Raw genomic sequence first — 14149 nt, 5'->3', positions numbered from 1 at the left:
CTAACTTCCTGAATCCTCCATCATCCACAACCTCCACCTTTCAATATCTTCAGCTTCCTCCCCGAGCACCCACTCCATCTTCGCGAGCACCTTTTGATTCGGAACCGCCCTACCATTCTCATACTCCTGCACCATCTACGGTCGCTCATTGATCTGCTTCTCCAGCTCGGCCTGGCTCATCTTCTCCAAACGCGCCTTTTGAATCGCGTGCCTCACCTCCCCCGCCACGCGCTCCAGCGCCGCCAGCTCTGCGGCCTTGTCAAGCTTCCTCGCATTCGCGACCGGGCCAGCGGTTTTCCTATCGGATCCGGCGTCAGATTTCTTCATTGTCTGTACCTCTGTGCCGGTCCGCATCGCCTGGTTCACGGCCTTGGGGTTCCGCAGGTTCTGCGCCTTGGGCTTCGATTTGTGCAGCACCACTGGTTCCCAGTCCTGGCTTATGGCTCCGGTCGATCGAGTCGACATTGTTGTAACAGAAGTCAAAATTGAGATTAGAGGAAATGTTGAAAGTTATTAGAGAAATGAGAGGATTGAAGATACGTAATTCATGCCATTATCTCCTTTTGTTCTTTTTCTTGTTCATTATCTTCATCACCCTTCCTCATCTTCTCCTTTATAACAGACAAAATAATTCCCAAGATTTGGGTAAATTTGTGATAACCATAACGAATTTGGAAAGGGGCTTTTGGGGTGGTTTCTGGGTAATTTTTGTGGTTTTTTTTATTTGGGTGAATGTTCCTGGAATTTCTATAGCTTTGTCTATGAAGTTGTTGTTGCTTCAAAATTTGTTTCCATAATTTTTTTTTTTGTGGTTGATTCATTGCAGATTAGATAAACATGAAGGGTGATTACTGATTAGTGGCAAAATGTTTAATTTTTGAAATTTTAATTAAATTTATTTTTTATTTTGTGGAGTCCTAATGGCATCTAAGTGGCAAAATGTGTTAGGACCACGTCATGAATGAGCGCCACGTATGAAAAATCTGTTTGGAATTAAACGGAATCTGACGGAAGGACCCAATTGTCACAAATTGATCTTTGATGTACCAAAATTGCTCCTTTTAAACAAAGGGAACCAAAATTGCACAAGGGGTATATATCAGGGACGAAAAGTGTAATTAAGCCAATGGTTTTTTCACAGGGGTTATCTAAATTACTCATGTGGGTTACTAACCCACAACTCAATTGACCAATAAGATTTTTTATAAATAAATTAATAAATAAAATATAGAAATTCCAACTCACTTATCTTCAATATGATTGGACGATGGTTATTTAACCCAAACTTTCTCATGAGTCATTTAAACACCCCCTTTTTACAATAAAATAATATAAGTTGCATTTTGTTTTGCAAAAAAGTATATGCATTAAGTTAGGTTAGAACGTATGTTTGAGGTTACAACGAGTTTGAGTAAACTCGAAACCCGACGGGTTTAGGGTGGGTATGAGAGTTCGGGTTTGGGTTTGAGAAATGCAAAATCCGACCTCAACCAGACCTGCTGCCATCCTTACAATGTTGACACAAAATTTCATGTACAGTAGAGAACTTTTGCCTCATTAGCGCCGGTCTCTCAAGTATTTGTATCACTTCTTCTATTGGAGTTCTGATATTCTCACACCTCTAGACCTTGTTTTTCTTTCTATCTCTCTCTTGCATTCCATCACATCACGTATCATATCACTCATTTCACTTTTTTTCCTTCTTAAATTTCGAGAGGTGGAGAGGTGTGTACCAAACATTTTCCCTTCTATTGTACAACATACAAGCGCATTACATTAAACTGTGACATTACTTTATATACTGTTGTGAAACATATGAACGGTGCACAGATAACCATTGTTGCAGGTCTTATTAAGGTAGTTTTATTTTCGGTCACATGGACTCACATAACATTTTCAAAACTATATATACTAGATGGAATCGAGTCCAGAGCTGGAAACAACATGCACGTTATTGGAAGCAACACCTTTGCTACCAGGTGGTAACTTGGATTCAAAAGACCATGAAAGAACATCATGTGATTCAACAAAGTTTTGACTGAGTCCACTGGAAGCTGAGAAACCAACTCTAACAAACTCAGGAAGGACACTCTTCAAGTCTACAACAGAAGAGACGATTTTGGCCTGACCGGAAGGATAGATCAAAGTGGCGGTCAAGAGTTTGTTGGAAGCTTGATAGCTTATGGCAACATTAGCTACTTGGCCACTCTCCAATTCCCACGATACACCTCTCACTGATTGAATGGAGTTGACATCAATTCCAATGTGTTCAAAGCTGGGATCCCAAGGGTTCAAGTAGGTGTCGAACTCAACCGCGACGACTTGGTATGACTTGCTTTCATTTTGGTTGGGGAAGAGTCCGAGTAGTCCACCACCAGGATTTTGGAGCTGGGTGTCAACCGGTGCAAGAAAGAAGGCAAGGCCATCAGCGGTTTTGGACCTGTCGGGTGCGTTAATGATAAAGGAGAAGGAAGTGACGAAGCTGGCCATGTTGCCTGTTTTGCTGTCCCAAATGTGAACCGGGGCCGCATAGAGAGTTCGGCCGATCGAGTTAAAGATTGGGCGGCCGTCCTGTATCTGGGTGAGTTGCAACCTCCCTGTTGAGCTAACAAGGGAATCACCTTGGAAGATTAAGTCTCGTTGGTTTGGCACGAACTCAGTGAAAGAGAAAGAGAGAGTGTCTGTTGAGGTCACCTTGTTTAGAAAAAAGAGGAACATCAAGAAGTTTATAAAGAACATGGGTGTTAATGGCCGCAGGAGAGAAGATCGGAAGCTAGCCATGGACTTTAATTAGTTGAAGTGGAATATTAATTGTGATGCACGAGGATGGGTGAAGTGGATAACCCAACGTTATCTATTTATACAAGCCAGGCTAACATTTTCCAAAAATGTGTTAAGAAGAAAAGTTAAAAAAGTGTTGTTATTAATAATGCTTTAATTATATTTTCATAATCCATGTTGTTATTAATTTAAAATCATGCTTTAATTATATTTTCAATTTTCAGAAATTGCCTAGCTAGCGGTTTTTATTCAGGTTTGCAGGGAGGCGATCCTTTGCTAACAGAGCCATGAGGATGAGTCTTTAGTTACTCTCGCGGAAGGGCATCAAGAAATATAATTAAGACATTTCACTCAGTTCCATTTTCATGTATTTACTAGTATATTCATGGATATTCACCTCCTTCTTGCACGAAATTAAGACATTCACCTTCGCCATATTTTTAAAGAAGCTATTAATGCTACAAATTTTCTTGCTGGTTTGAGTGCTCGCTTGCAATTGAATTTAATAGATCCCCCCCCCCACCGCGTACGTTCTTGTGCGTTTTTGTGTGATGATACTTTTTTTTGTTACAGAGGAAAATTAAACGAAACAAAGAAACTACGCCGAGGCGTCTAAGTATAACAAATCATAAAAAACAGATGGTGGTTGTCGCCATATCTGATGTTGTGTCCCTTCTCGCGCCGCCTTTCTTGCGAAGAAATCCGCCGCGTTGTTCCTTTCCCTTCGCAGATGATTGAGCTTCACTCGCCAATCCCGCTGAAACCACGCCCTAACGTCCAGAATTGCCTCTCGATCCCAGAAGGAATCAGCCACGTCGGTGCTTGGAGGATGCTTACGGCCTGAAGACAATCCGACGCGCAGCTCAAGCTGCGAATTCCCATCTCCCACGCAAGGGCCAACCCAAGTTCCACAGCCCATAATTCTGCCCGGAACGCAGAGCCATTCCGGCGACTCTCCGAGACAGCGGCGCACCATGAACCGTCAGGAGCAAGCAGGACCTCCGCTCCCCCATCATCTCTATGGACAGATTCCAGCTACCGTCGACTTTGAGGTAGTATAAGCATTCTGCACTGGTGCTACTGTCCCCAGCCGAGAGTTTTCTTCCCATGGCTCCATGCCATGTCGACACATCCAGCAGCACCTTGCGCGTAACATGGTTCAAGTGCCAGTCCTCATCACCAAACACAGCGTGATATTACTTTAACTCTTATTCTCTAGCCAGTTGTTATTTTTTCTATTAAAAAAAAATCATTTTGCCCAAGTCAAAAAAACTAGTCATCTTTTATCTTTCACTAGTTTCTATATTCATAAGAAATTTGTGCAATTAACTATTTTTCTTTTAATTTATATTGGATGTTGAATTGTTTTGAAGTTGGGGAAATGGTTGATTGATATTAAATAATAAGAGTAGACACTTAAATTAAAGTGAGAAATGAAGAGAAAGAGAAATCGGAAAAATAACAAATATATACAACATATGATGTAATGTGATAAAAAAATATATGAATAAAATAAATAAAATGTATGTAAGGTGTTTATACTGTTTAATCTATACAGTATATCTTTCCGATGTACCAAAAAAATACTATTTAATCAATGTTGCATAAATGTTTGTAGTTGATGAAGCAAGAGATTATTTTTTGGGTAAGCTGATGCACCAAGAGATGAGTTGAATAGAAACAACAAACAAGTGTATAAGCCACTATCTTAAAAGAAACAAACAATTTAGCTCATCACGCTATTACAAAATGGTTAAGGGCCCAACTTGCCTATTCGTAGATATTTTTAAATACCATGCAGAGTTTACCAATAAAATTTTGACCAAAAAAAGACTTGACCAATAATATAGAAGTGATTTAATTTGGTGGTGGGAAACATTAAACTACCATACAAATGAACAATTTATAACATTTCTGCCTTTAATTAATGGGAGAAACTTAGATCAAGTTCCTTAAATCCATTTCATCAAGTTTACCAATCATGTGATGACACATGTGCAATTATTTCTAAAAATAAATGTCATTTATTAAGAATTTATTGTCAAAATTTGAAAAATTACACATAAACTTGATGGAATGAAGGTAAGGAACTTGATCTAAGTTTTATCCTTAATTATATTACAATTCTTAGGGAACAACAATTTTTATTTTATTTTTGTCCCCGTAGGATTGCTCAAGTGGTAGAAACTTGGGGACATATGAGTTGGGTAAGGGGAGGTCCAGGGATCGATTTATGACGGGTGCAATTTATCAATCTTTCCGATGTACCAATTATTTTTTTCTGTTAACAAATGTATTTCCACAGTTAACATTTGTGAGATTAACCACCCGTATGACTATCAATGCATTAAACGGAAGAAGGGTTCTAGTTAGTTGAAACTCATCAGATACCCTCATTCATACTAACATCATTTAAATATGAGAAAATTACAACTGAAAAATTACAACAATTCTACCTATTAATCTGAAAGAGGTGGGCTCAACTTACACTCTTCTAAATCTTAAATTCTTACACTCTATCTAAATCATTTATTTCATTTTAATCCAATAGCTTTAATATGTTTCAATTATTAAAACATCCTATGCTCCTTCCTCCTTCTCAATCCTTCTGTATCCTTCACAGTTTCCTTGTCGTGGGCTACTCGCATCATCAATCTGTCTTCCAAGAACCCTTACAGAGGACTTCTCACTTCTGGAAGCCCCTTTTTCTCTGCTGCGAATTTCTATATGTGTCTTTGATTCAATGCTATTAGAAGGAAATAAAACAGTATATGGATAATGGTCAAAGGATTGTTTGATCTTATTAATTAATCTTTGAGAAGCCATGACCTATTTTCTCCTAAGGTTTTTTTCATTTAAACAACGATTGTTGATTAGATTAAATCATGGGCAAGGATCTGGAAAAAAAAAATGGTAGGCAACCATAATTTTTTAGAATGCGACATCCTATAATGTTTGGGAAAAGCCAAGAGGCTTTGATGGATCATATTTTCTGGGAGAAAACAAAGGCGGAATATTGAGAATGCTCTATATTCCTCTAAATCTCATAGAAACTTATTAAGTTTCAAAGATATACGTCAAAATGGATACCACATTGAGACCATGAATGAAGAAAATGTGGAATATCTTTGTATCACAAGAGTGATATCTGGAAGAAAATGCACACTTGAAAAATTACCTGCATTCTCTTCAGGTTTATACTATACAAGCATTAGTATAATTGAAACAAATGCGACTGTAAACCAGAAGTTTGCAGATTTTTCTATTTGGCATGACCGGTTAGACCATCCTGGTTCAATTATGATGCAAAAAATAATTGAAAATTCATGTGGACATCCATTGAAGAGCCAGAAGATTCTTCAAACAAATGAATTCACATGTCTTGCTTGTTCCCAAGAGAAATTGATTATTCGACCATCACCAACAAAAGTTGGGAGTGAATCACTTCTTTTTTTGGAACGTATACAAGGCGATATTTGTGGACCAATACACCCACTAAGTGGACCATTTTGATATTTTATTATTTTAGTTGATGGGTCAACAAGATGGTGACATGTATCTTTATTATCTTATCGCAACTTGGCATTTGCTAGATTACTTGCCCAGTTGATTAGATTGCGAGCACATTTTCCTGATTATCCAATCAAGAGAAAATACGTCTTGATAATGCTGGTCAATTCGCATCTCAAACTTTTAATGACTATTGCATGTCTATTGGAATTGATGTTGGACATCCTGTAGCACATGTTCAGACACAAAATGGACTTGTGGAATCATTTATTAAACATTTACATTTAATCGCAAGGCCATTAATTATGAGGTCAAAACATCCATCATCTTCTTAGGGACATGCAATATTACATGTTGCGGCATTAATTCACATCAGACCAACAAGCTATCATAAACACTCTCCTATGAAAATGGTTCATGGTCAAGAACCTAATATTTCCCGTCTAAGAACTTTTGGGTGTGCGGTATATGTTCCAATTTCTCCACCACAACGCACAAAGATGGGTCCTCAAAGAAGATTAGGGGTATATGTTGGGTATGAATCTTCTTCTATTGTAAAATACCATTAACGAGAGATCTATTTACTGCTCGATTTGCTGATTGTCATTTGGACAAATCAGAGTTCTCGATATTAGGGGGAGAGAATAAGCAGTTGGGAAAATAAATTAGCTGGAATGAATTATCATTATCTCATTTTGATCCTCGAACAAAACAATGTGAACTAGAAGCTCAAAAGATAATTTATTTGCAAAATTTAGCTAACCAATTGTCAGGCGCATTTGCTAATCCAAAAAGAGTTACTAAGTCACATGTACCAACAGCTAATACTCCATTAAAGATTGATGTCACTGTTGGACAACATAGTGTTGCAAATGAATCTTTCACACGCCTAAAGTGTGGCAGACCTGCAGGTTCCAAAGATAAAAATCCTCGGAAAAGAAAATGAGATAAGAACAAAGATGGCATAAAAGAGGATATGATAGCTCCAGAAGAGCAACATGACATAATTAAAAATGCAGTTTCAAGGGAAACTCATATACCTGAAATTATTGAAAATGATGAGATTTCAATTAATTATGTCTTGAATAAAGTAAGATGGGACCGAAGCAAAGTCAACGTAGACGATATTTTTGCACATAGCACTGCACTAGATGTGATAAACGACAATGAGGATCATGAACCAAAATCTGTTAATGAATGCAAGCAAAGAAATGATTGGAAAAAATGGAAAGAGGCCATCGAGGCTTGTAACACCCCACTTTTCGTTATTAGGTTATTTATTATTTTATCTTAATTATTATTATGCTATATGGTAATTTGATGAATTATGTGATTATAATTTAAATCTCATGTGATATAGAATAAGATTTAGATAAATAAGTTTGTTAGGTTTTTGTGTGAGTAATTGAGAGTGGGGCCCATTAGTATGACTATTTAAGGGATATGAGTGAATTAGAAAGAGAGAAATCAGAATTTGAGAATTGGAGAAGTTAGCAGAGGAGAAGAAAAGAAGCGTGAAAGAGAGAAGGGGAGAAAAGAGAAGAAAAAACCTAGAATTTGATCTTCAAGAGGTAAGGGTTTGAATTTATCTTGTATAATTGTAGAATAACAGAGGTTGAGTTTAACATGAAGGAACCCTCATCTTTTTTGAAAATTCAGAACTGAGAGACTGTGTTGAGTGTTAACATGTGGTGAGAAAAATTGATTTTGAGCGAAATTGAGGTTCCGGGGAAAATTGGGTTCTGTTATGTTTTGCCCGCAGATACCCTAACAGTCTGTGTTGTAGAGAGCATAACTCTCTCTACAGAATTCCAAATTGAGTGAAACCAATTTTGTATGAAAGCTAACTCATAGGGCTATGTTGGGTAATATTTTCATAATTTTTCGATTGCTGGTTCAATACCAGAATCATTTGCAAGTTTATTCTGTTTCTGCCCGCAGACACCCTAGCAGCCTGTGTTATAGAGAGCATAACTCTCTCTACAGAATTCCGAATTGAGTGAAACCAATTTTGTATGAAAGCTAACTCATAGGGATATATTGGGTAATATTATCATAATTTTTAGATTGCTGGTTCAATACCAGAATTATCTGCAAGTTCACTCTGTTTCTGCTCGCAGAAACCCTAACAGCCTGTGCTGTAGAGACCATAACTCTCTCTACAGAATTCCAAATTGGGTGAAACCAATTTTATATGAAAGCTAACGTATAAGGCTATGTTTGGTAAAATTTTCATAATTTTTGGACTGCTCATTTAGTACCAGGATTATATGCAAGTTTGCTATGTTTCTGCTTATTTCTGAGATTGATTCTGAAACTGATTCTAGTAATTGATATGAGACATTTGATGATTTTGTGTTGCTATTTTGTCAGTGGAATAGTGAATGATTTGATAATTGTATTGAAGTGTTATTTTGTGCAATTTTGGTGTGATTTCCGTTATGGAATTTGGTGAGAAAATATGTTATATATTTGGGGCTGGAGTGGTCTCAAAATTGCATGTTTTAATTTATGAGTTTTTGCACGAAATACACTTCATTTAGTCAAGAGGCAACGTGTCGGTTTTCATCGGAAAACTGAGGTTTGTCCCAGAACTGGCGTGGTTCTGGAAGTCTGGAGTGGACTTCATTGGTGGTTAACTGTCTGGAGTGGACGCGGTGATACCGCTAAGGTTAACAATTGGTACCACATGCATACATTAGAGTCTCACACACTAAGTTTCACGTTTTCAGTGGTTTTATGTGTTTGGTGATTTGTTGGTGAATTGTTTTGCTGTTGTGGTAAAGTCGAATTATTATTCTTCTTTAAGCTTATAATTTTTCGAAACATTAATAAGAATTGTGAAACTGTCCTGAGAGAAAATATTATAATCACTCAGATTTTAAAGTAAAGGTGAAGAGTTTATAAAGTAGGATCTGAATTGTTTACTTGCTCTTTGTTATGTTATATTTTATACAATGTAAGTTCTTACCCTTCTGTTGGAATGATGTTCTATGCGACATCGCTCAGGTACAGGAGGTAGAGATGTGGCTCATGAGGAGTAGCTTCGGAGAGTCTTAGCTTATGTTATTATTATTATTATTATAAAATAAGTGTCTTGCTCTGTAATGTAACACTGGTTAGATATTTTACGTTACTTTTACATTTATGTTGAGAGGATTTTATAATCTCTTCTTATGGAAGTTGTTGAATAATTTTCTAAATGATGGCGATGTCGTACTGTTGACGGCCGAAGTGCTTATGAAATTCAGTTCTGAGTATGATGAATTTTATTGGAATATCATGGAAGATAAACCTATTTAAATAAGTGATTTTATGCATCTTAGGATATCTGACCGGTTTAGAAATTTCATTGGCAGGAATAATTCATTCTTTAAAAAGCATATGAACTTATAAATTTTCAAACACAATCAGTGTTAATTTTAATGAGTTTTCGTGAAGAAGTGTAATACTCCCTTGATATGTTTTTAAACTCTGATAAACGTTTTTAAATAAAACAATGGGAAAAAGGGGGTGTTACATTAGTGGTATCAGAGCATGGTCGGTTAGTAGACTAGGTTTATCAACATGTTTATTAACATGTTTAATTCCTTTTGTATTCGATATGTGTCTATGACACAATCGATATTGTTTTGGTCAGTAGGATAGAAGAAGTCCTACCCCGAGTTGTTCATTTAAGGTAATTTTCGAGGGCGAAAATTCTTAAGTGGGGGAGAGTTGTAACACCCCACTTTTCGTTATTAGGTTATTTATTATTTTATCTTAATTATTATTATGCTATATGGTAATTTGATGAATTATGTGATTATAATTTAAATCTCATGTGATATAGAATAAGATTTAGATAAATAAGTTTGTTAGGTTTTTGTGTGAGTAATTGAGAGTGGGGCCCATTAGTATGACTATTTAAGGGATATGAGTGAATTAGAAAGAGAGAAATCAGAATTTGAGAATTGGAGAAGTTAGCAGAGGAGAAGAAAAGAAGCGTGAAAGAGAGAAGGGGAGAAAAGAGAAGAAAAAACCTAGAATTTGATCTTCAAGAGGTAAGGGTTTGAATTTATCTTGTATAATTGTAGAATAACAGAGGTTGAGTTTAACATGAAGGAACCCTCATCTTTTTTGAAAATTCAGAACTGAGAGACTGTGTTGAGTGTTAACATGTGGTGAGAAAAATTGATTTTGAGCGAAATTGAGGTTCCCGGGAAAATTGGGTTCTGTTATGTTTTGCCCGCAGATACCCTAACAGTCTGTGTTGTAGAGAGCATAACTCTCTCTAAAGAATTCCAAATTGAATGAAACCAATTTTGTATGAAAGCTAACTCATAGGGCTATGTTGGGTAATATTTTCATAATTTTTCGATTGCTGGTTCAATACCAGAATCATTTGCAAGTTTATTCTGTTTCTGCCCGCAGACACCCTAGCAGCCTGTGTTATAGAGAGCATAACTCTCTCTACAGAATTCCGAATTGAGTGAAACCAATTTTGTATGAAAGCTACCTCATAGGGCTATATTGGGTAATATTATCATAATTTTTAGATTGCTGGTTCAATACCAGAATTATCTGCAAGTTCACTCTGTTTCTGCTCGCAGAAACCCTAACAGCCTGTGCTGTAGAGACCATAACTCTCTCTACAGAATTCCAAATTTGGTGAAACCAATTTTATATGAAAGCTAACGTATAAGGCTATGTTTGGTAAAATTTTCATAATTTTTGGACTGCTCATTTAGTACCAGGATTATATGCAAGTTTGCTATGTTTCTGCTTATTTCTGAGATTGATTCTGAAACTGATTCTAGTAATTGATATGAGACATTTGATGATTTTGTGTTGCTATTTTGTCAGTGGAATAGTGAATGATTTGATAATTGTATTGAAGTGTTATTTTGTGCAATTTTGGTGTGATTTTCGTTATGGAATTTGGTGAGAAAATATGTTATATATTTGGGGCTGGAGTGGTCTCAAAATTGCATGTTTTAATTTATGAGTTTTTGCACGAAATACACTTCATTTAGTCAAGAGGCAACGTGTCGGTTTTCATCGGAAAACTGAGGTTTGTCCCAGAACTGGCGTGGTTCTGGAAGTCTGGAGTGGACTTCATTGGTGGTTAACTGTCTGGAGTGGACGCGGTGATACCGCTAAGGTTAACAATTGGTACCACATGCATACATTAGAGTCTCACACACTAAGTTTCACGTTTTCAGTGGTTTTATGTGTTTGGTGATTTGTTGGTGAATTGTTTTGCTGTTGTGGTAAAGTCGAATTATTATTCTTCTTTAAGCTTATAATTTTTCGAAACATTAATAAGAATTGTGAAACTGTCCTGAGAGAAAATATTATAATCACTCAGATTTTAAAGTAAAGGTGAAGAGTTTATAAAGCAGGATCTGAATTGTTTACTTGCTCTTTGTTATGTTATATTTTATACAATGTAAGTTCTTACCCTTCTGTTGGAATGATGTTCTATGCGACATCGCTCAGGTACAGGAGGTAGAGATGTGGCTCATGAGGAGTAGCTTCGGAGAGTCTTAGCTTATGTTATTATTATTATTATTATAATATAAGTGTCTTGCTCTGTAATGTAACACTGGTTAGATATTTTACGTTACTTTTACATTTATGTTGAGAGGATTTTATAATCTCTTCTTATGGAAGTTGTTGAATAATTTTCTAAATGATGGCGATGTCGTACTGTTGACGGCCGAAGTGCTTATGAAATTCAGTTCTGAGTATGATGAATTTTATTGGAATATCATGGAAGATAAACCTATTTAAATAAGTGATTTTATGCATCTTAGGATATCTGACTGGTTTAGAAATTTCATTGGCAGGAATAATTCATTCTTTGAAAAGCCTATGAACTTATAAATTTTCAAACACAATCAGTGTTAATTTTAATGAGTTTTCGTGAAGAAGTGTAATACTCCCTTGATATGTTTTTAAACTCTGATAAACGTTTTTAAATAAAACAATGGGAAAAAGGGGGTGTTACAAGGCTGAGTTAAAATCGCTTGAGAAGCGTAAAGTTTTGGGCATGTAGCCCGTACACCTGAGGGTGTAAACCCAGTTGGATATAAATGAGTTTTTTGTACGTAAAAGAAATGAAAATGGTGATATTGATCGATATAAGGCAAGACTTGTTGCCCAAGGTTGCTCACAAAGGCTTGGGATTGGTTTTGAAGAAACATACTCGCATGTGATGGATGCAACTACTTTTTGATACTTAATTAGTCTGGCAGTACGTGAAAAACTTGATTTGCGCTTAATGGATATCGTTACAGCTTATTTGTATGGATCACTTGTATGGATCACTTGATACTGACATCTATATGAAACTCCTTGAAGGATTTAAGTTGCTTGAAGCATAAATTTCTAACCCTCGGGGTGATTATTCAATTAAATCGAATAAATCAATCTATGGTCTAAAGCAATCTGGGCGTATGTGGTATAATCGCCTTAGTGAATATTTTCTTAAAGAAGGATATAAAAATGATCCAATTTGCCCTTGCATATTCACGAAAAGGTATGTGCATGAGTTTGCCATAATAGCTGTTTATGTCGATGACTTAAACATTATTGGAACTCCAGAAGAGCTTCCAAAAGCTGTAGATTGCCTAAAGAAAGAATTTGAGATGAAAGATTTGGGAAGAACTAAATTTTGTCTAGGCTTACAAATTGAGTATTTAAATGACCAAGAGACTTATGTCGCAAAAGTACTAAAAAGATTATACACGGACAAATCACACCCATTGTGCACTCCAATGGTTGTAAGGTCGTTAGATGTAAATAAAGATCCTTTTAGACCTCGAGAAAAGGATGAAGAATTACTTGGTCCTGAAGTACCATACCTTAGTGCGGTCGGAGCATTAATATATCTTGCTACTCATACTCGACATGATATATCCTTTTTCGTTAACTTATTATCAAGATATAGTTCTTCACCTACACGAAGACATTGGAATGGAATAAAACAAGTCTTTCGTTACTTTGAAGGCACAATAGATATGGGTTTAATTTTTCCTTATATGTCCAAACTTGACCTAATTGGTTATGCATAGGCTGGATATTTGTCAGATCCACATAATGAGAGATCTCAAACATGTTATTTGTTTACGGGTGGTGGTACAACTATTTCATGGAGGTCTATGAAACAAACTATAACCTCCACCTCAGCTAACCATGTAGAAATATTAGCATTACATGAGACAAGTCGAGAATGCGTTTGGCTGAGATCTGTGATTCAATGCGTACTTAATACTTGTTGTTTGTCCTCTGGAAAGTTGCCGCCAACAAGGATATATGAAGATAATATTGCTTGCATTGCTCAAGCAAAAGAAGGATACATCAAGGGAGATAGAACAAATCACATATCACCAAAACTCTTCTTCACTCATGATCTACAAAAGAATGGTGACATAGACATCCAACAAATTCGTTCAAGTGAAAATTTGACAGACTTATTTGCGAAGGCTCTTCCAACAATAACATTTGAAAAGCTAGTGCAGAATATCGGAGTTCATTGGCTGAAAGATCTCAATTAAAATGCATTGCACTCTTTTTCCCTTAACCGTGTTTTTTTCCCATTGGGTTTTTCTTGGTAGGGATTTTAATGAGGCAATGTACAAAGACGAACTATAGAATGATGTACTTTTTTTCCTTCACTGGGTTTTTATCCCACTGGATTTTTCCTAATAAGGTTTTAATGAGACACATTCTTAAGAATTTGTCATCCAGGGAGAGTGTTATAAAGTGGATGACCATCTTGGGCCAGGCCCATGTATGCTTGTACTACAATGTACTACTCTCTCAAACCTAATGCTATATATACATGGAGGCTGCATTTAGCAAGTCACTCCTG

At 36.4% G+C, this 14149-nt stretch overlaps 1 protein-coding gene, 1 long non-coding RNA gene and 1 pseudogene across 2 annotated transcripts; 1 reads left to right on the top strand and 2 right to left on the bottom strand.

Moving 5' to 3' along the window:
* On the bottom strand, window positions 1-465 carry LOC130749876 (multiprotein-bridging factor 1c-like; annotated as a pseudogene).
* Window positions 466-1771: 1306 nt separating this feature from the next.
* LOC130726140 (seed lectin-like) lies at window positions 1772-2884 on the bottom strand. The gene has a single exon (XM_057577372.1). The coding sequence runs from the start codon at window positions 2779-2781 to the stop codon at window positions 1912-1914; it is 870 nt and encodes a 289-aa protein (XP_057433355.1). The 5' UTR covers window positions 2782-2884; the 3' UTR covers window positions 1772-1911.
* A 4668-nt stretch (window positions 2885-7552) lies between these two features.
* LOC130726149 (uncharacterized) lies at window positions 7553-12023 on the top strand. Its single transcript, XR_009014722.1, has 2 exons — window positions 7553-10334; window positions 11773-12023. It is a non-coding gene; the product is annotated as an uncharacterized LOC130726149 (long non-coding RNA).
* Window positions 12024-14149: the final 2126 nt, after the last annotated feature.

The sequence above is a fragment of the Lotus japonicus genome, chromosome 1, assembly GCF_012489685.1.
Source record: "Lotus japonicus ecotype B-129 chromosome 1, LjGifu_v1.2".
Lineage (NCBI taxonomy): Eukaryota > Viridiplantae > Streptophyta > Magnoliopsida > Fabales > Fabaceae > Lotus > Lotus japonicus.
The sequence above is the reverse complement of the archived record's forward strand: the minus strand, read 5'-3'. Positions and strand labels throughout refer to the sequence as shown.